The sequence below is a fragment of the Leucopleurus acutus genome, assembly GCF_964270905.1.
Source record: "Leucopleurus acutus genome assembly, chromosome: 1".
NCBI lineage: Eukaryota > Metazoa > Chordata > Mammalia > Artiodactyla > Delphinidae > Leucopleurus > Leucopleurus acutus.
Window position 1 is genome coordinate 27,122,212 of NC_139142.1, and position 23,358 is coordinate 27,145,569.

Here is a 23,358-nt window from a genome sequence, read left to right on the forward strand (position 1 = left end):
TTCCTTCTCATTCCCCTCCCTTCCTCCCTCTCTTTCTCCAGCTTTCTCCCCCCGCCCACCCCCGCAACCCCCCAGTTCCCACCCCCCCAGTCAAGTATGACGTATTGCCTATGTTGAGTTAATGTCGTAAATGCTGATAGAAGCAGGAGGAGAGCATCTATCCTTTATCATACCAGTACCTGGAAATCTCCCATGTCTAGTTTTCAGTACTTCTATAAGCCTTCTTAAACTACTTCTGTGCTGTGCTCTGCCATTGCTGAATTGTGTTGGAAATTTGAAAGAATTTAGTGTTGCTAAATGCTGCTTCTGGCCTTTCTAAGTTTGACTTTGTTCTGGGTAAAATCTAGATGTGATCCTTTGATTTCAGGGGTGCTGTTGGTAGACTTGGTACTTGCTCTTGTTTGAAAGATCAGAGTAAATTTGTTTTCTGCCCATTAAATATAGCTTCTGGGCTGACAGAGTCGTCCATGTTCTTAGTGTGTAGTACTTGTGGTAGTCTCTTGCAAGTATTTCTGATGCTATTTTTCTAGTGTAAAACTACAGCATCTTCAGTGATTTGGTGTTCTTTCTGATTGGACCCCACAGTTTAAGATTCACCGTGAACTATTACCAAATGAAGCGTATAGACCCACAACCCCTGATCATTATATATGCACCCACAGTCCTCTCTTCTCCTCTCCCCACACTTAATGTTATTGGGTCCTTCATGTAGTTTATTACTCATTGGGTAAAACGCTTGCAGGAATTGCTGAAGTCATCTGGTATTTCTTTCTATCCCCTGTTAGCAGCTAAAATGATTTGTTGAATACCTGCTTTGTTAGGCATTTTGTATTTCTTCAGTTTCTAAATCTTACTGCTGCTTCCTTAAGGTTTACCTGTCTGTCTTTTCCTGTCTCCATGCAACAACCATTTAGGCCCTAGTCACCCCTGGGTTTAGTCGATGCAGACTACTTTATCTAGTTTGCCATCTATTAGCACTTTTAGATTGAAAGTATGGTTAGTGACCTAATTGTTTGTGGAGTTCTGAGTTATCACTGACAAGCAGTTACCATAATAGCAAAAATGCTAACAGTAACAACAACAATGCTAATAATTACACTTACTGAGTGCTTGCCAGCTGCCAAACACTGTTCTAGGCACTTTACCTTTATTAAATTTAATTTTCACAATAACCTTGTAAAGTACATACTCTTGTTCTTATTTTACATATGAGGCACAGAGAGGTTAAGGAACATATCCAAGGCCTTACAGCTAGTAAGTGGCCCAAATGTGATTTGAACACCAACCTGAGGCCTGACTCTAGAACCTTCAGCCTAACTACTATGCTGTACTATCTCTCAAAAGAAGAAAAGGGTAGGTGTTTCTGTTTTGGTTCATTTTTGTTCAATGTATAGAGCTTCTCCAAGGGACTTGGCTGTTTCTGAATTCCTGAGTTAGTCATTCAAGAGTTACAAGGTTTATGGTTAGCCTTAAAATAATATGTACACATTGTATACTCAGTATTATACCCCAGATTGGTCATAAACCTGAGGAAGACAGAGTGCAGGTAGGAGCCTGTGTGAAGCAAATTACATCTTCAGAGTTTCACTAAAGCTGCAAGCTGATTGACCTCTGCTGCTATGGTAGGACACCCAGAAAGACGTGGATTTGGCTTTTGGTTTTTAACACATTCTTGGACTGGTGGGGTATGGAGCTGATTCAGCAAATGAAAGCAATGTGTGACCTGTGCCATTAGAAATACACAGACTTGCCACCTCCCCCGTAGATCATATGTCATTTTATAAGGGTAGGTATAGACTTGTCCAAATTAACTATTTGTATTTACAACATAAAAAGTATATGAAAATGTTTATTTACTTGCTTGGCTTTGATTATAAATTTCTTGAGAATCTGGAGGTGTATGTGTATATGTGTGTGTGTGTGTGTGTGTGTGTGTGTGTGTGTGTATGTATGTGTATGTATGTGTTTGACTTCATCTTTCTGAATAGTATTTTTTTACATAAGCTTTTTATCTTAGAACAGTTTTAGATTTACAGAAGAACAGTGAAGATAATACAGTTCCCATATACCCCACAGCCAGTTTCCCCTATTGTTAATATCTTATGTTAGTATGATACATTTTGTCTGTCACAATGAACAAGTATTTATACATTATTATTAACTAAAGTCTATACTTTATTCAGATTCCCTTAGTTTTTACCTAATGTCCTTTTTCCCTGTCCCAGGATCCCATCCTGGATATATTACATTTAGTCGTATTTCTTTGGGCTCCTCCAGATTATGACAGTTTCTCAGATATTCCTTGTTTTTGACAGCCGTTTGAGTTTTGAGGAGTACTGGTCAAGTATTTTGTAGGATACCCCTGTATTGGGATTCGTCTGATGTTTTCCTCATGATGAAACTGGAATTAAGGGTTTTGGGGAGGAAGACCACAAAGGTAAAGGGTCATTTTCATCATATCATGCCAAGGGAGCATATTGTCAACATGAATTATCACTGTTATATTGACCTTGATCATCTGGCAGAGGTAGTGTTTGTCAGGTTTGTCCACTGTAAAGTTACTCTCCCCCCCCCTTTCTATGCTGTGCTCTTTGGAAGTCACTATGTGCAGCCCACACTTGAGTGGGGAGTATGCTTGACCTCCTTGAGGGTGCTTTTTCTAAAATCTCGTAAGTTATCTGAGAGTGTTCAGCATGGGAGATTTTCTTCTTCTCTCCCAGCTTGTTTGTTTGTTCGCTTGTTTAATCATTTATGTCATTATGGATTCCTGGGTATTTATATATTGAATTACAATCCAATACTGCTTTATTTTGTTGCTCAAATTGTTACAGCTTTGGCTGTTGGGAGCTCTTTCATTTGGCTCCTGTGTCCCTTTGACAAACCCCTGTTGTTTTTTGTCTTGTTTTGTTTTCCAGTGCTTCTTTACTTTCTGGCACTACAAGATGCCCCAGGCTCATCTTGTGTATTTCTTGTCCCAGTCCTGGGGTCAGCCATTTCTCCAAGGAGCCCTGGTTCCCTTTTATTGGAGAATGGTATTAGAAACCAAGATCTGGATGGGTAGTATTATTTTTAAGGTATCTTTTCCTGACACTTTTTTTTTTTTCTCAAACACACTTGTGGTAGCAGCAAGTGGCCAAAAGTAGTCCCAGCCTTCTTGCAACTTTAGAGTAAGGCTGAGAATTCCCTGAGCAGCAAGAGGAGCTAGGATGGGGAGAGAAGTGGTGCTAAAGAGCAGAGGCCCGCGGTTCACGAGCGTTCATCCAGTTCCTTCAGGTCCCACCTCTGCATTATTAGGTCAGGCAGATTGTTATGGAGGGTCACTAAAAGCATCCATGTGAATTGTATTTCTATCTTTAGCAAGGCTGTGGTTGAAAGTGGAGAGTCTAATATTGGTCACAGTCCTTTCACAAGAACCTTCCTGATAAACTGTTCTTGTTTAGTTCCAGGAAAATTATCTCTGAAGATAAATTTGTGAGCTTTCATCAGGAAACAAATGATGTGTAACCCAACTTGCTTCTCTCTTAGTCTTGGCTTCCAGAAAACTGAGAGCCAAATTTATTATGCACATACCATTTGCTTAGTTCAGGTTCTTGATAGTGCCTATTAGTTTCTTCCTCCAGGTGAACTGTATTCCTTAATTCCTAATTGCTTTATTTGCCTAGTGTTTGAGCCTAAGCTACTTAAAGATCCTTTTGAAGTAGGCAGGGTATTACCTTGAATGTGTGGTCAAGGAAGGGGAGCAGGCTTCAGGAGCAGAAGAACTGCTCAAGAACCTGTTTTCTCTGGCCACTGCCTAGAATCGTCCAAGAAAATCCAATTCTAAATAAGTCTTGTTTTCCCAGTGGACCTGTATTCTCACTTATTTGATGGTTTTGGTGTGAGTATTCACATATTCTTGACATCAGCTACTGTGCATATACATACAATTAACACTTTCTTCCCTACTTTGTAAGTTGTGAACTTTGGTTTGCTTTTCTTCAGAAGGTGTTATCTAGAAAGAAATCTTTATTACTTCCCATTCCTTGATGTCATATGGGCAAATTTTATGCCTTGATATTACCTTTGGTTAAGAACTTTACAGTAAGTTTTATGTTTTTATTGTTAAGGGGGAATCCTTTAAGGGTTTGCTGTTACAGTAGGTGAAAGTGGCAGTTATCATATTACCAAGGTGGTTCTCTAGTAGAATTTAAGAAGAAAAAATAAAATCTCTTAATTTTTGAGAAACCAGATGATCTTTTAAAGTGATCTGTAATCAGAACATTTTAATTAAAGAAATTTAAAACCATTATTTTGGCCTATTAGACTTTGCCGGCTCTGGCTAGTCACTGAGATTTGCCCAGTTTTGTTTTTTTTTTTTTTGTGGTACGCGGGCCTGTCACTGTTGTGGCCTCTCCTGTTGCGAAGCAAGAACCCGTGTCCCCTGCATCGGCAGGCGGACTCTCAACCATTGCGCCACCAGGGAAGCCCTTTTCTTTCTTTTTTAAGGTCAATGGCTTGGCTGCTTAATAACTGCAAAGTTATGAACTACGTGGGAAACCTACTGATTTTCAGAAAAATTCTGGGATCTGTTAGAATCCCCAACTGTCTATAAGAGCCTAACATGAAGGTTAAATTGTCAAGTTGCCTGTCTGGATTTCCAGATATCTGGATAGATACCCTTATATAGTTGTGTCATCTGAAGGTCATAGGGAGTATAGAAATGTGGAGACACTGATGGAAATGTGATCATTATCACACACTATTTCCAGGAGGTAAATTTCATGCTGATAAATGGTATAGGCAGTGATGGGTGTTTTGCCTTCAGCCTCTTGTAAAATATTTGCGTCTTTAATACATTTTCAGATGTCATAGAAAGAACCAGCAATGCAAGTGGTTCTACCATGACTATAGTTCCTCAGTACAGTGTAGAAGAAGACAATTTAAACAATTTTTACTCCTTCCGAGAACCAGTTGGAAGTGTGGATTGTATTCGAGTCTTTCAGAAAAACATGGCAGACTTCTTAATTCATTTTGCAAAGTACTCAATGAAGGATTTTTGCCACTGCTTAATAAGAGTTTTCTGACCTGTACCTAGGATCCTTTGTCATCTAAAGAGGCTCCTGTCCTTAAATAATTTTTTTTGAAGAACCCTTTTAAAATCTTAGGAGAGGGGCTTCCCTGGTGGCTCAGTGGTTGAGAATCTGCCTGCCAATGCAGGGGACACAGGTTCGAGCCCTGGTCTGGGAAGATCCCACATGCCGCGGAGCAACTAGGCCCATGAGCCACAACCACTGAGCCTGCGTGTCTGGAGCCTGTGCTCCGCAACAAGAGAGGCCACCATAGTGAGAGGCCCGCGCACCGTGATGAAGAGTGGCCCCCGCTTGCCACAACTAGAGAAAGCCCTCACACAGAAACGAAGACCCAACACAGCCAAAAAATAAAAAAATATAAAAATAAATAAATAAATAAAAAATAAATAAAAGTATTCTAGGGCACAGGTATTAAAAGAAAAATCTTAGGAGAATGCAAAGAGATCATAAGCTATTCTTCTAGGAAATAACCTGGTTGGGCAAATTTATGCCAAGTCTTGTAAGTCTGATTAAGTTGAATTGTCCTTTGTTTGGCTTTTTCTTTTAGTTGATAATTCAGGAAAAGTATCACATGAACAAGAGGCCTTTAGGAATTTTCAGGGCTAAATATTCCCATGCAGATTGTTTATTTATTGCTGACTTCAAGGCCTCTACCTTGTGGCTGCCTGCTAATCCCTCTAAGGTGGAGAATGCAGACTGAACAGTGCCATGTCCCACTCAAGAGGACTCTCAGACTCTCTGACTTGCACCAACCCAAAGAATCCATCAGATTCTGTTAGTCTTTCTTGGCTTCTGTGCATTCCACTTCCTTCAGCCATTCCTGCTGTGGGGCTGTAACATGGAATGTGGAAAGAGCATAGGTTTTAGACCCTGTCTTCAAATCTACCTACACAATTTATTAGCTCTGTGATAATGAACAAGTTACTAAGTTTCTGCCTCAGTAAAATGGGGATAATAAGACTGGCCTCTCTGGGATTGTTGTGAGGATTAAAGACTATGTAGGTAAAGTTTATAACATAATTCCTTAATTCCCGTATCCTTCCAAACCACTCAGTTGTAGACTCCAGACCGAAATCATATAATACTTTTCTTTGCTCCTGCATCCTGGCTGCTAGGTGCGGCCACTAGAAATCCATGGTCCCTGATCTCAGCTCTCACCTCAGTGCTGCCCAACAGTTCTTTTGTGTGATTTTAGCCAGCTTTCTTCCCGTCCTATGCAGAGGTCAGATATCGGTGGCCCAGAAGTTGTTTCTATAGACATTTTTTTTTTTGCGGTACGCAGGCCTCTCACTGCTGTGGCCTCTCCCGTTGCAGAGCACAGGCTCCGGACGCGCAGGCTCAGCGGCCATGGCTCACAGGCCCAGCCGCTCCGCGGCATGTGGGATCCTCCCAGACTGGGGCACGAACCCGTGTCCCCTGCATTAGCAGGCGGACTCTCAACCACTGCGCCACCAGGGAAGCCCCTATAGACATTTTTTGTTTGGCCTTGAGATAGTTTTTCAAATGTTGGGATTGGTTGTGAGGATTTAAAAACTAGGAGATTTCAAATAACAGTTAAAATGTTTAGGTTCTTTTGGAGAATTAGATTGTCTGAAAAGCTGGCATGCCATGGTAGTAATTGGTTTCTCCCTTGAGACCAGCCTGTCTCCTGTCTGCCACATTGTTCACCACACCCCGTGGACTTGTGCTGGCCCGTGAGACTCAGTGTATGCTGCTTGCTTGGTCTTTGTGGGCATTCACTTTTTGGTCTTGTCCTGTGGGCTCTCCGGTTTTTTTGTTTGTTTGTTTTTAAGTATTTGTTTAGTTATTTAGCTTGCGCCAGGTCTTAGTTGAGGCGTGCGGGATCTTCGTTGCGGTATGCATACGGGATCTAGTTCCCCGACCAGGGATCAAACCCGGGCCCCCTGCATTAGGGGCGCAGAGTCTTACCCACTGGACCACCAGGGAAGTCCCTGGGCTCTCTGTTTTTATTTTATTTATTTATTTTAATTTATTTTTTTTCTCCATTTTTAAAATTCCTCAGATGTGGCCCCTTCTCTCCATACACAAAGCCTTCATCATCTCTAACCTAGAGTACTGGGTTAGTGTCCTAACACATCTTCTTATCTCTAGTATTGTCCCTCTTGAGTCTGTCTTCACAGTGTTATCAGATTTATCTTTCTAAACTGCAAGTTGAATCGCATCACTCTGGTTTCAAATTCTTCATTGCCTTTTCCACTTTGTGCGCAATAAACTCCTTAGCATGATGTTGTAGTTCTACATGATCTGGCTAGTATCTCTCCAGCCACTTAACCTCTCTGTGCCTCAGTTTCCTCCTGTGGAACATGGGAGAAAAAATACTTCTTACCTGTAGGGTTATAGTGAAGCTCAAGTAAAAAATGCATATAAAGGCCTTGGCACAGTGCTCAGCATTTAGTAAGTGCTTAATAAATATTAGCTATTAGTGTTACGATGATACCATGTTTTTGTTCTGTTTCGTTTTTCTGGACCTAAGCCTTCATATTTGCTGTCTCTTCTACCCTGAATGTCTTTACTCCTATTCTTCCCTTGATTGCAACTCATCCTTCATGACTCAGCTCCTGTGTCACCTCCTCCACGATACACTCTGTGAACCTCCATAATCCCATGGCACAGACGCACTCTCCACACTGCAGCGAAGTTGTCTCATTTCTTATTCTTCTCCTATTTATACTCTTAAGCCCTTCGAAGATGGGAACCATCTTCCACATCCTATTTCTGCAGTGACCAGTGCAGATCCAGGCATCTTAAATGTTTGACAAATTAATGAATGATCAACATCATTCATGGCAGAAGATACTTGGTTAATATTACTGCTGTTACTCTTAGGGAATTTAGATGTGCCATGAAACCTTTTTTATTAACCCATCATTTCAAATTTGTCTATCAGTGGTAACTATTCTTTCGTTATGTTTTTCTTCACAAAACTGAAATAACTTTATTTCTGACCATAAGTGATACATGCCTTTGTAGAAAAAAAAATTATAAAGAAATCTCACTGCTCAGAAATAACTAGTGTTATTAAAGTGCTTTAAATATATAGGTTTATATGTATACTATTCAATTTTTATATTTAAAATCTCATGTATAATTGAATCTTGTTTTACAAACAGCATTAGAACGTCCAGTTTAATATAATTAATCCACTATTTTTGTGTTCTACATTTCAAGTAGCTTCCTGTCTTAGGTCATGAAATGTGCCTTCTGCCAAGACAACCATGTGCTCTAGAAAAGAAGCCTGAGACCCGGTCTGTCATATTACTGTGTCAAGCCCTTGCTTTATATGCGACTGTTCACTTACCAATATATGCCGCTTCGTCTGTGCTTACAGGCCATTCTGTAGGAATGGAGCGGTTTAAGTTTGGAAAACTAGAGGCAACAACCTGGAAGACAGGAATTATCATTTGTGGAAGCCAAAGATGTCTTTTTTAGGAGTAACTTCTTGTTTATCCCCCTGCCTTCCCCCACCCCTTGTAGCCATTAACATAATCCACATAAAATCTGCAGGAATAGCTCTGCCAGATTTTTCCTCCAGGCATGCCTTCTTTTCCTTCACTCCTTGTGTCAGGTGCTCCATTTCCACTTTCCACCCCTCCCCCCAACTGTGTGTCAAGATTTGTTTTAAACAGGAAATGTGTTCTTATGTATCTTTCTCCTTTTTGTATATTCTTTCAGTAATTATCCACTTCCATTTTCCCTTTCTAGGAAATGATACTGATCTACATTCTATAAAGTGAACTTTTGCTATTAAACCCACTTCATATCAACCCACTTCATATCAACCCACTTCATATCTACATTCTATAAAGTGAACTTTTGCTATTAAACCCACTTCATATCACAACTATTATCAACTGTGTGAAATTTGCTGTATTTGGGTTTCACCTTCTAATCCAATTCCTGTCTTTGGGAGTGGTTGGACCATAGTGATCATAACAGACTGTCTTTTTCTCTTTTTTTTGATAAATTTATTTATGTTATTTATTTGGCTGCATTGGGTCTTCTTTGCTGTGCACGGGCTTTCTCTAGTTGCGGCGAGCGGGGGCTACTCTTCTTTGTGATGCATGGGCTTCTCATTGTCGTGGTTTCTCTTGTTGCAGAGCACGAGCTCTAGGCGCGCGGACTTAAGTAGTTGTGGCACGTGGGCTTCAGTAGTGTGGCTCGCGGGCTCTAGAGCGCAGGCTCAGTAGTTGTGGCGCACAAGCTTAGTTGCTCTGCGGCATGTGGGATCTTCCCAGACCAGGGCTCGAACCTGTGTCCCCTGCATTGGCAGGCGGATTCTTAACCACTGCGCCACCAGGGAAGCCCTAGACTGTCTTTTATAGACAGTGTTTCTTTCCATTTCTCCAATTTCTATAAGTTCTCTTCCCAAGTATTATTTGCTGCCTGTTCTTACTTACTTTTTACTTTTAGATTACAGATTCTGCTGGCCATATTCTGTACTCCAAGGAAGATGCAACCAAGGGGAAATTTGCCTTTACCACTGAAGATTATGACATGTTCGAAGTGTGTTTTGAGAGCAAGGGTAAGTAAATCAGAGTATTTTCCCTGAATTAAGCATCATCTTCTAAGCAAGTTAGAGCACGAACTTTCTCTCTTGGTCTGGGCAAGAAGAGGAAATGAAAACTACATTTGCTGGAGCGCACACACATATAAGTGAAAGTTGGCGAATTGGTAGAGTTCTTCATGTGCAGGAGAAGGCATTTCTTGAATCCTGTGATATACTTGTCTTGAATGATAGAGTTGAATTTGGTATAGATGCTAGAAAATAGTGCATTTATATGCTAGTGACATGTTTTCTTTGGGATTAGAAGTAGGGTCTGTCTGACAAATAATGTATCGTCAGAAGCAGTTTCGATCTCCAGGGCACTTGCTATTTCCTAGTCCTGATAACTTGCTGTGGCTTCTTCTGTGCATCTCAAGGCCAAGAGTTCTTAGTAACTTTTAGGCTGATTGATTACCTGATGGCTTCTGTGCTCAGTGGTTGGGGACTTTTTTCACTCCCTATTCTTCAGCTTCAAGGACACCAGACTCTAAAAGCTGTATGCATCTATACCTGTTACATTACTTGGGACCCTTTGGGGCTGCAGGACACAAAAACATAACTCAAACTGGCTTAAAGAGGAAGAAGAGAAAGACCATGTGACTCTCTGAACAGGGAAGTCTACAGTGTGGTACTGACTTCAGGCAGGGCTGTATCTTGGGGTTTTAACGGTATCATTGGAACCTTACATTGTTTTTAGTGCTTCCTCTTTTTGCCTCCATTTGACTTTATTCTCAGGCTTTCTCCGTATGGTAGCAAAAGGACTCCTGGCAATTTTACATTTATAGAATGTTCAGAACATACGATCCTAGAAGAAAAGCAAGCACCTTTGCCAACACCTCCAACATATTCCCAGGAATAGCAAAAGAACCAGCTGCTTTTAACAGTTAACCAGAAATTGACCCCTGATCTAAAGTGGGTCAGTTTAGCCTAAAAGCTAAGGGAGTTTGCCTGAAGTAAATGGAATAATAGATTAAGAATAGAAAATTAGAAGACTGTAATAGTGATTTCATGACTGATACCCTTCTCCCTGCTCCCACCCCTGCCAGTTCCAGGATGTCTCAACAGTATTCTAGACATTTCCACATGGTTGTGCTATTCTTACCTCAAAACTCAGACATCTAAGACTGTATTCATGACCTACTCTTTCAAATTAGTTCCCCTCACTCATCAGTATTAACACCATCCTTCCAGTTACTTGGGCTCACATATTTGAAATTACATACTTTTGTCTTTTCCAGTCTGTCATCAAGTTATGCTGATACTTCTTTCAAAATACCTCCTGTATCTGCCACCACACAGATCTGAACTCTGATCTTTCAAATCATGGATCTTGTCATTAGCCTTCTAACTGATATCCCTGCTTTTAATATATCCAAATACTGCCACCAGATTTATCTCCTAAATCACATCTTTCATTATGTCAGTCCTTTTTCAAAAGCTTTCCCTTCTTTGTAGTGGCAGTAATATTCCTGTTCTATAGAATGAAACACAGAATCATGAAATTTTCAAGCTAGAAGGGATTTTAGGCATCATGGCTTTTAATAGTCTTTATACTCTTGCTCCATCCAACCTTATCTTCCTCTGCCCATCAGGCCCCAGTCATTCTGGTTTGCTCTGCCTTCTAAATATGTCACATTTATTCATTTGTTGGAATGCTCTCTTCCCATATGAACATAGGTTTACCTTTAGTTTGGGGGGATTTTGTTTTTCTTTTTTAATATTTATTTATTTGTTTGTTTCGGCTGTGCCAAGTCTTAGTTGCCCCACGTGGGATCTTTGTTGGGGCGTGTTTAGTTGTGGCATGCAGACTTCTTAGTTGCAGCATGTGGACTCTTAGGTGCAGCATGCATGTGGGACCTAGTTCCCCTACCAGGGATCGAACCCGGGCCCCCTGCATTGGGAGTGTGGAGTCTTACCCACTGGACCAAAGGGAAGTCCCTACCTTTAGTTCTTTTAGAATGCATCCCTCAGCCGTTCTAGTCTGCTTGATATCTCAGTCAATTGATTGATTCATCCATCACTGTTCTAGGTGTTGGGGATATAGCAGTGAATAAAACAGAAGTCTCTGTTCTCAGTGGAGCTTACATTTTCATTGGAGCAAGCAGACAATAGACAAATATAAGTCAAATGGGGGCTTCCCTGGTGGCGCAGTGGTTGAGAATCCATCTGCCAATGCGGGAGACACAGGTTCGAGCCCTGGTCCAGGAAGCTCCCACATGCTGCGGAGCAACTAAGCCTGCGCGCCACAACTACTGAGCCTGTGCTCTAGAGCCCGCGAGCCACAACTGCTGAAGCCTGTGCGCCTAGAGCCCATGCTCCACAATAAGAGAAGCCTTGCGCACCACAACAAAGAGTAGCCCCCACTTGCCGCAACTAGAGAAAAGCCCGCATGCAGCAACGAAGACCCAGTGCAGCCATAAATTTATTTATTTATGTATTAAAAAGAAGTCAGATGGTAATGAGGGCTTTGGAGAGAAGGCAAACACCTTAAGATGTTGAGCATGTCTCAGAAACAGCAAGGAGGTCAGTGTGGCTTCCTCTGAATAGTGCATCACTTACTGATTGGATTGTTTATTTAAGTATTTGAATATATATATATCTCACACACACAGCCTTGTGTTGTTTAAGTGTCTCGTGTATATATCTTACATTCCCAATTTTGAACTCTTTGAAGGCAGAGATTATCCTTTGTTCTGAATTTCTTATATGTTGATGCCATGCATGTAAATGCCTAGGAACTAGTTCAAAAATGTGTGTGTATATATGTATAAATGTATGTGTACACACACACGTTATAGCCAGCGCTCAATTTCTAGTTTCATTTGTGTTTATTCAGCTGTTTATTCTGATGTGGAGACCTGATACCTTATAGTCTTTGGAGCACCTTTAAAAGACTGTCTATTTGTCAGGCAGAGAGAAATTTCAAAGGGTGTTTTTACGAAGGAGACCCTTTATGGCCATGATGTCAATTAAGGGGATGGGCTGGCTGTTCTGTGCAAGAAATTGTATGGTCTGGACTCAGATGGTCTGTGGTTTTGTGGTTTCATTCGTGTTTGAATAATGCTAAAGCTGTGCTGTGGCAAACAGAGATAGCGAGAAGAGTCTGTTAGGAAGAGAATATCTTGATCATTCCGACCAGGCGGAGCTGTGAGCTGCTTGGATTTCACAACTTTTTAAGTGAGGAAGGAGAAGCAAATATTTGCATTGAATCTCTTACGGGCAGTGCTGTGATCAGGATTGCACATTAGATTTGGGAGAAGATACCTTTCTGGGTGTCACTTTTTGTTTTGCTTTCTTTTTTGGAAACCTAATTGGTTTAATGCTCAGAAGGTATCTGTGACTTGGCTTAGTTTCTTTCTTTTTCTTTTTTTTATTTTTTAAATAAATGTATTTATTTTATTTTTGGCTGCGTTGGGTTTCCATTGCTGCATGCGGGCTTTCTCTAGTTGCAGCAGGCGGGGGCTACCCTTTATTGCATGTGCAGACTTCTCATTGCGGGGGCTTCTCTTTGCTGCAGAGCACGGGCTCTAGGTACGCGGGCTTCAGTAGTCGGGGTGCACGGGCTTAGTTGCTCCGCGGCATGTTGGATCTTCCCGGACCAGGGCTCGAACCGGTGTCCCCTGCATTGGCAGGCGGATTCTTAACCACTGCGCCACCAGGGAAGTCCTTGGCTTAGTTTCTTGATCCTACCTATTCAGTCTTATAAGCTTTCAAATTGATCTTTCTAGTCTATCCAAAAGAACTTCTTTACTGTCTTTTAAACATGCCACAATCCTTTCAATAGCTGTCTTTGTTCATGTGTTCCCTTCTGTCCAGATACTTTGTCTGCCGTCAGGTGCTACCTCTCAAGTGAAGTCTGTCCACAACTAATCTCTTCCCTCTTCTAACCTTTGCTCCATAGCTGGGATTGTCTGAACCATTTTTGTTTTTTCCTTAAAGTTTTATATGCTTTGCATTTTTACTGTAGCTGGTATGCATATTTATGTCTTAGATGCCCATAGAATTATTTGAAGGCAGAGATTGCAATGTCTGTTCTAGCGCCTTGTGAGTTCTCAATGAGTAGTTTTTGAATTGACATTTCAGAAAATCTCCAGTGTTTCTCAGGGTACAGTACCATTCTCTATGGCTTATGGTCTCAGGAACCACGATGCTTAACTGGCAATATTTCCCAAAACTCCTAATTTCATGCAGGCAGTTTTTAATTATACAAGTAATCAGGTGAATTCCAGGAGATTGAGACTGAGCAGTTTTCTGGGCCTCTTTTGAATCTTTCCCTTTCTCCTACTTGATGATGTAAGAATAGAATTAATGCCTTTTTTTTTTTTTTTTTTTTTTTTGCGGTACGCGGGCCTCTCACTGTTGTGGCCTCTCCCATTGCGGAGCACGGGCTCCGGACGCGCAGGCTCAGCGGCCATGGCTCACAGGCCCAGCCGCTCCTCGGCATGTGGGATCTTCCCGGACCGGGGCACGAACCCGTGTGCCCTGCATCGGCAGGCGGATTCTCAACCACTGTGCCACCAGGGAAGCCTGAGTAGAATTCCTTTTGATCAAGCTGAATCAGATTATCTTTTCTAATATGAACATTGCTCTGTTGGTCCTACTATCCCAAATAGACTTTTCTGTTTGTAAGAAGTATCCCTGAGAATTTTACTCTTACTGTTAAGTTTCTTCTTGGGCTCTTCTAAAGGCTTTGTGGGAATAGTCCCATAACACTTTATTTACCTATTGAAATGGCCTTACATTGACCAAAATGTTTGAAATAAGTGGAATAGTAGACAAATCCTGTGTACTTTTCAGTACTCATATTTGTATTAAGTAAATTCAAGCTTAGCGTATACCGAGTAATCCTTCTCTCAGAATTCCACAGGTCAGCCTTTTCAGATGTGGAAATGTTCCTTTTCAGCCTAAGTTGGTGCCCTCTACCTATTGGTCTATATGCCACTCAATTGTCTGCTGTTGTGACTTTCATTTCCTAATCCAGTGAGCCTGTGTGTTTTCTCTTCCCCTGTTCTGTTCCTCTGTAGTACCAGCTGCAGTATCTTGTGTCCTGCTCCCTCAGAGATGTTTGCCAGCAGCATGTTCTTGTCACTTTCTGGCACCCCACACAGATAGAGGCTTTGTCTGGAATGCTTGTGATTTTTAGCCAGAGCCAGGAATTTTCTGCAGCTGAGTAGGGGGAGGAGTTGCCGCTGTTTCCCTCTATTGAGAGGGTAGGGCTTAGGGAGAGGGAGGGTGGGTGGGTGATTTCCCGGAATTTTAAACATTCCGCACAATGAATCCTTTGATTTCTTTCTCAGGAACAGGGCGGATACCTGACCAACTCGTGATCCTAGACATGAAGCATGGAGTGGAGGCGAAAAATTACGAAGAGGTATGTCCTGTAACAGCCAGTAGAGGCAGTAGCTTGCTGTTCTGTGAGGTTTCTGTGACCTAGTCAGGCCAACAGGCTGTGCTTTGCCCGGGAGGCTGTGGTTTTCTCAGCAGTCATGTGATAACCAGCTTGATATAAAAAGTTATGTTAACAGCCTTGAATAATAATTCTGGCTGTGCTGTCAGCCAAATGACTGGACCACCTGTCCCATAGAAATGTTGGTGTGATAAAACCCAAGCATATGCCATTAGCGCTCTTGAGTCGTCTGAAACCAGATATATATTTATAATTTTTAAAAGCTGGAATTCATTTATGTTAATGTTCAAGGTTAAGAAAAGTGATTTTTAAAAAAATTCCTATGGCTTTTATTCCCCGACTGACAGCTATGTATATAGCTAGAGCATAGATTCAGTGCTGTTTTAGACTTGAACAGTTGTGCTGTCTTTGAGAAACACAATAATCAAAAGTAGCTTTTAGTTAAAATAATTTCAAAGAGAGAGCAAGATGGAAGAAAAAACTGCAAGAGACTAGCAGTTTTGCTGACAGGAAGTATTGTAGAGAATAAAAATAGGCATTTATTTGGGTGGTAGGGAGGTGGAAGTGTGCATAGAATTAGGGGAAGGGAGACCAAGCCCTTTTAATCTCAATTATTGTGAGAGACTCTGGGGGCAGCACAAAATGGTTCTTCAAATGCAGAGCACCTTTGAAAAACCACAAGAACTATTTAAGACTGGAGGATTGATCTTTACAGAAAGATAAGAGTGTTTGTACCGAGATCAGTCTTTTTACAGCAGTACCTGAAGGCATGAAGAAGAGGTGGGGTACAGGAAATGTAAATGGCTTTTGAAGAATGTAAACTGAATAAACAAAGGAAAGTTGTTTTAAGTGATTTAAGAGAATTTTCTAGGAATGTTGGAACAGGAGAAGTTATTCTATCTTTGGTCAGAACTTGGAAGGGAAATATCCTAAAATGGAAGATTGGAAGCGACTGGCTGGTTCTACGACAGGAAGTAGTACTACAATGATTGCAGCTCTCCAGGTCTTTCCTCTTTTTTTCCTAGTTCATGTGTGTGTTCAACTGAACAAAACTAGACTGAGTTATTTGTAGGGAATAAACAGGAGCAAGTGATGCAGTTGTGAATGGAAGACAATTCCTAGTGGAGACTTTGATTTGCTTGTTTCTGTCTCCAGGCTAGTTTAAGTAAAAGAAATAAAGCAAGAGCTTCTTTGTTTGATGAACTTAAGAGTAAACTGAAAAATCCAAGAATCCTAATTATATCTAAATAAGATCATGTAAGTTAAAGCACTGTTGTACGGTATAAAACACTAAGAAAAATGTTGTATTATCTTGAGGTAGAAGAATAGGTAAAATGATTTTCAGTTTTTGAGTACTGCTGCTATATTCTCAACCTCAGATTGCATATTAGACATAGCTTGTTTTTCTCTAAAACAGATGGTATTATTGTGAGTTTACATATAGAATGATGTGGACGTCACTATCGTATGGCATTTTACTTTTTTATTATTTTTTTAATATATCCTTATTGGAGTATAGCTGCTCCACAATACTGCGCTAGCCTCTGTCACACAACAAAGTGAATCAGCCACATGCATGCATACATCCCCACGTCCCCACCCTCTTGAGCCTCCCTCCCACCCTCCATATCCCACCCCTCTAGGTCATCACAAAGCACCGAGCTGATCTCCTGTGCTATGCAACTGCTTCCCACTAGCTATTTTACATTCGGTGGTGTATATATGTTGATGCTACTCTCACTTCGCCCCAGCTTCCCCCTCCACCCCGTGTCCTCAAGTCCATTCTCTATGTCTACGTCTTTATTCCTGCCCTGCCACTAGGTTCATTAGTACCATTTTTTTTTTAGATTCCATCTATATGCGTTCGCATACGGTATTTGTTTTTCTCTTTCTGATTTACTTCACTCTGTATGACAGACTCTAGGTCCATCCACCTCACTACAAATAACTCAATTTCGTTTCTTTTTATGGCTGAGTAATATTCCATTGTATATGTGTGCCACATCTTCTTTATCCATTCATCTGTTGATGCACATTTAGATTGCTTCCATGACCTGGCTATTGTAAATAGTGCTGCAAGGAACATTGTGGTACATGTCGTTTTTTGAATTATGTTTTTCTTAGTATATGCCCAGTAGTGGGATTGCTGGGTCATATGGTAGTTCTATTTTTAGTTTTTTAAAAAACCTCCATACTGTTCGCCATAGTGGTTGTATCAATTTACATTCCCACCAACAGTGCAGGAGGGTTCCCTTTTTACCACACCCTTTCCAGCATTTATTGTTTGTAGATTTTTTGATGCTGGCCATTCTGACTGTTGTGAGGTGATACCCCATTGTAGTTTTGATTTGCATTTCTCTAATAGTGATGTTGAGCATCTTTTCATATGCCTCTTGGCCATCTGTATGTCTTCTTTGGTGAAATGTCTATTTAGGTCTTCCACCCATTTATTTTTCTTTTTTTTTTTTAAGCAGAGGTCTTCTTAGAAGCCCATATGATTTTAATTTATTTATTTATTTATTTATGGCTGTGTTGGGTCTTCGTTGCTGTGTTGGGTCTTCGTTTCTGTGTGAGGGCTTTCTCTAGTTATGGCAAGCGGGGGCCACTCTTCATCGCGGTGTGCGGGCCTCTCACTATCACGGCCTTTCTTGTTGCGGAGCTCAGGCTCCAGACGCGCAGGCTCAGTAATTGTGGCTCATGGGCCCAGTTGCTCTGCGGCATGCGGAATCTTCCCAGACCAGGGCTTGAACCTGTGTCCCCTGCATTGGCAGGCAGATTCTCAACCACTGCACCACCAGGGAAGCCCCTTCCACCCATTTTTTTAAAAATTTATTTATTTATTTTATTTAGTTATTTTTGGCCGTGTTGGGTCTTTGTTTCTGTGCGTGGGCTTTCTCTAGTTGCGGCGAGTGGGGACCACTCCTCATCGCGGTGTGCGGGCCTCTCTTGTTGCGGAGCACAAGCTCCAGACGTGCAGGCTCAGCAGTTGTGACTCACGGGCCTAGTTGCTCTGTGGCATGTGGGATCTTCCCAGACCAGGGCTCGAACCCGTGTCCCCTGCATTGGCAGGCAGATTCTCAACCACTGTGCCACCAGGGAAGCCCCCTTCCACCCATTTTTTAATTGGATTGTTTGTTTTTTTGATATTGAGCTCCATGAGCTGTTTGTATATTTTGGAGATTAATCCTTTGTCCCTTGTTTCATTTGCACATATTTTCTGCCATTCTGAGGGTTGTCTTTTCGTCTTGTTTATGTTTCCTTTGCTGTGCAAAAGCTTTTGAGTTTCATTAGGTCCCATTTGTTTATTTTTGTCTTTATTTGCATTACTCTAGGAGGTGGGTCAAAAAAAGACCTTGCTATGGTTTATGTCAAAGAGTGTTCTTCCTATGATTTTCTCTTAAGAGTTTTATAGTGTCTGGTCTTACTTTTAGGTCTTTAATCCATTTTGAGATTATTTTTGTGTATGGTGTTAGGTAGTGTTCTAAATTCATTCTTTTACATGTAGCTGTCCAGTTTTCCCGGCACCAGTTAACGAAGAGGCTGTCTTTTCTCTTTTGTATGTTCTTGCCTCCTTTGTTGTAAATTAGGTGGCCATATGTTCGTGGGTTTATCTCTGGGCTTTCTATCTTGTACCATTGATCTATATTTCTGTTTTCGTGCCAGTACCATACTGTCTTTTTTTTTTAATTTATTTTTTTATACAGCAGGTTCTTATTAGTTATCCATTTTATACATATTAGTGTATATATGTCAATCCCAATCTCCCAATTCATCACACCACCACCACCACCATCACCCCCGCCACTTTCCCCACTTGGTGTCCATACGTTTGTTCTCTATATCTGTGTCTCTATTTCTGCCCTGAAAACTGGTTCATACTGTCTTGAATACTGTAGCTTTGTAGTATAGTTTGAAGTTGGGGAGCCTGATTCCTCCAGCTCCGTTTTTCTTTCTCAAGATTGCTTTAGCTATTTGGGGTCTTGTGTGTTTCCATATGAATTGTAAAAATTTTTTTCTAATTCTGTGAAGAATGCCATTGGTAATTTGATAAGGATTGTATTGAATCTGTAGGTTGCTTTGAGTAGTATAGTCATTCCCACAATACTGAGTCTTCCAATCCAGGAACATCGTGTATCTCTCCATCTGTTTATGTCATCTTTGATTGCTTTCATCAGTGTTTTATAGTTTTCTGAGTACATGTCTTTCACCTCCTTAGATAGGTTTATTCCTAGGTATTTTATTCTTTTTGTTGTGATGGTAAATGGGATTGTTTCCTTAATTTCCCTTTCTGATTTTTTGTTGTTAGTGTATAGGAATGCAAGAGATTTCTGTGCATTAATTTTGTATCCTGCAACCTTACCAAATTCATTGATTAGTTCTAGTAGTTTTCTGGTGGTATCTTTAGGATTTTCTACGTATAGTATCATGTCATCTGCAAATAGTGACAGTTTTACTTCTTCTTTTCCAATCTGTATTCCTTTTATTTCTTTTTCTTCAATGATTGCCGTGGCTAGGATTTCCAAAACTATGTTGAATAAGAGTGGCTAGAGTGGACACCCTTGTCTTGTTCCTGATCTTAGTGGAAATGCTTTCAGTTTTTCACCATTGAGTATGATGTTTGCTGTGGGTTTGTCATATAAGGCCTTTATTATGTTGAGGTAGGTTCCCTCTATGCCCATTTTCTGGAGAGTTTTTATCATAAATGGGTGTTAAATTTTGTCAAAAGCTTTTTCTGCATCTATTGAGATGATCATATAGTTTTTATTCCTCAGTTTGTTAATGTGGTGTATCACACTGATTTGTGTATATTGAAGAATCTTTGCATCCGTGGGATAAATCCCACTCGATCATGGTGTATGATCCTTTTGATATGTTGTTGGATTCTGTTTGCTAGTATTTTGTTCAGGAACTTTGCATCTCTGTTCATCAGTGATATTGGTCTCCAATTTTCTTTTTTTGTGATATCTTTTTCTGGTTTTGGTATCAGGGTGATGGTGGCTTCATAGAATGGATTTGTGAGTGTTCCTCCCTCTGCAGTTTTTTGGAAGAGTTTGAGAAGGATCGGTGTTAGCTCTTCTCTAAATGTTTGGTAAGATTTGCCTGTGAAGCTATCTGGTCCTGGACTTTTGTTTGTTGGAAGATTTTAAATTACAGTTTCAATTGGGAGATTGGGATTGACATGTATACACTGATGTGTATAAAATGGATGACTAATAAGAAAAAATAAATAAACAACAAAAAATTACAGTTTCAATTTCATTGCTTGTGATAGGTCTGTTTATATTTTCTAATTCTTTCTGGTTCAGTCTTGGAAAATTGCACCTTTCCAAGAATTTGTCCATTTCTTTGTGGTTGTCCATTTTATTGGCATATTGTTGTTTGTAGTAGTCTCTTATAATCCTTTGTATTTCTGTGGTGTTGGTTGTGATTTCTCCTTTTTCATTTCTAATTTTATTGATTTGCGTCCTCTCCCTTTTTTTCTTGATGAGTCTGGCTAACGGTTTATCAACTTTGCTTATCTTCTCAAAGAACCAGCTTTTAGTTTTACTGAACTTTGCTATTGTTTTCTTTATTTCTATTTCATTTATTTCTGCTCTGATCTTTATGATTTCTTTCCTTCTACTGACTTCGGGTTTTCTTTGTTCTTCTTTCTCTAGTTGCTTTAGGTGTAGGGTTAGATTGTTTATTTGCAATTTCTCTTGTTTCTTGAGGTGAGATTGAATTGCTATAAACTTCCCTCTTAGAACTGCTTTTGCTGCATCCCATAGGCTTTGGGTTGTCGTGTTTTCATTGTCATTTGTTTCTATGTATTTTTTGATTTCTTCTGTGATCTCTTGGTTATTTAGTAGTGCACTGTTTAGCCTCCATGTATTTGTGGGTTTTTTGTGTTTCTTTTTGGCTGCATTGGGTCTTTGTTGCTGCATGCAGGCTTTCTCTCGTTGCAGCGAGCAGGGGCTACTCTTCATTGCGGTGTGCGGGCTTCTCATTGTGGTGGCTTCTCTTGTTGCAGAGCACAGGCAGGCTTCAGTAGTTGTGGCATGAGGGCTCAGTAGTTGTGGCTCGTGGACTCTAGAGCACAGGCTCAGTAGTTGTGGCACATGGGCTTAATTGCTCCACAGCATGTGAGATCTTCCTGGACCAGGGCTTGAACCCATGTCCCCTGCATTGGCGTGTGGATTCTTAACCACTGCGCCACCAGGAAGTCCCTGTATTTGTGTTTTTTACAGTTTTTTTCCTGTAATTGATTTCCAATCTCATGGCATTGTGGTCAGAAAAGATGCTTGATACGATTTCAGTTTTCTTAAATTTTCCGAGGCTTGATTTGTGACCCAAGATGTGATCTATCCTGGAGAATATTCTGTGTGCACTTGAGAAGAAAGTGTATTCCACTTTTGGGTGGAATGTTCTATGAATATCAATTAAATCTATCTGGTCTGTTGTGTCATTTAAAGCTTGTGTTTCCTTATTTATTTTCTGTTTGGATGATCTGTCCATTGGTATAAGAGGGGTGTTAAAGTCCCCTGCTATCATTGTGTTACTGTCAGTTTCCCCTTTCATGGTTGTTAGCATTTGCCTTATATATTGAGGTGCTCCTATGTTGGGTACATAAACATTTATAATTGTTATATCTTCTTCTTGGATTGATCCCTTGGTCATTATGTAGTGTCCTTCATTATCTCTTGTAACAGTCTTTATTTTAAAGTCTATTTTATCTGATATGAGTATTGCTACTCCAGCTTTCTTCAGATTTCCATGGAATATCTTTTTCCACTCCTTCATTTTCAGTCTGTATGTGTCCGTAGGTCTGAAGTGAGTCTCTTGTAGACAGCATATATATGGGTCTTGTTTTTGTATCTCTTTGGCCAGTCTGTGTCTTTTGCTTGAGGCATTTAATCCATTTTACATTCAAGGTTATTATTGATATGTATATTTCTATTACCATTTTCCTAATTGTTTTGGGTTTGTTTGGTTTGTTTTTGTGGGTCTTTTTCTTCTCTGTGTTTCCCACCTAGAGAAGTTTCTTTAGCATTTGTTGTAAAGCTGGTTTGGTGATGCTGAATTCTCTTAGCTTTTGCTTGTCTGAAAAGCTTTTGATTTCTCTGTAGAATCTGAATGAGATCCTTGCTGGATAGAGTAATCTTGGTTGTAGGTTTTTCTCTTTCATCACTTTAAGTATATCCTGCCACTCCCTTCTGGCCTGCAGAGTTTCTGCTGATAACCTTATGGGGGGGGGGGTCTCCTTTGTATGTTATTTTTTGTTTTTCCCTCACTGCTTTTAATATTTTTTCTTTGAATTTAATTTTTGTTAGCTTGATTAATATGTGTTTTTGTCTGTTTCTCCTGGGGTTTATCCTGGATGGGACTTTCTGTGCTTCTTGGACTTGGTGACTGTTTCCTTTCCCATGTTAGGGAAGTTTTCCACTATAATCTCTTCAGATATTTTCTCAGACCCATTCTTTTTCTCTTCTTCTGGGACCCCTATAATTCAAATGTTGGTGCGTTTAGTGTTGTCCCAGAGGTCTGTGAGATTGTCTTCAGTTCTTTCCATTCTTTTTTCTTTATTCTGCCCCTCGGCAGTTATTTACACGATTATGTTTTCCAGCTCACTTATTCGTTCTTCTGCCTCAGTTATTGATTCCTTCTACTGTATTTTTCATTTCAATTATTGTGTTGTTCTTCTCTGTTTGTTCTTTAGTTCTTCTAGGTCTTTGTTAAACATTTCTTGTATTTTCTCAATCCGTGCTTCCATCCTATTTCCAAGATTCTGGATCATCTTTACTATAATTACTCTGAATTCTTTTTCAGGTAGATTGCCTGTTTCCTCTTCATTTATTTGATCTTTTAGGCTTCTACCTTGATCATTCATCTGTGACATATTTTTTTGCTGTTTCCTTTTTTTTTTTTTTTTTTTTTTTTTTGGATGAGTGGGATTGTTCCTGTCTTACTGGTTGAGGCTTTCATTACTGGACTTTGTACGCTGTTGGGTAAAGTTGGGTCTTGGTGCTGAGATGAGGACCTCTGGGAGACCTCACTCCGATGAATATTCCCTGGGGTCTGAGGTTCTCTGTTAGTCTGGTGTTTTGGACTCGGAGTTCCCACCACAGGAGCTTTGGCCTGACCCCTGGCTCGTGAACCAAGATCCTGCAAGCCACGCGGAGTGGCAAAAAAAAGGAGAGGGGGGAGGACGATGACAAAGAAAAAAAATAAAATTAGACTAGCAGATATGTTAGAAAGAATATAAAAATTAAAATATAGTTGAAACAACCAGAAGGTAAAACAGAACCACAGTAGTAAGAAAGGAGGAGAGGAAAAAAAAA

General features: G+C 40.4%; 1 protein-coding gene across 1 annotated transcript in view; it reads left to right on the top strand.

Moving 5' to 3' along the window:
• Positions 1-23,358, top strand: part of TMED10 (transmembrane p24 trafficking protein 10) — a 45,535-nt gene that overhangs the window by 9,856 nt on the left and 12,321 nt on the right. Inside the window, exons 2-3 of the mRNA XM_082852349.1 lie at positions 9,501-9,612; positions 14,931-15,004. Coding sequence (XP_082708475.1) covers positions 9,501-9,612; positions 14,931-15,004 — 186 coding nt within the window. The remainder of the gene's footprint in view (positions 1-9,500; positions 9,613-14,930; positions 15,005-23,358) is intronic.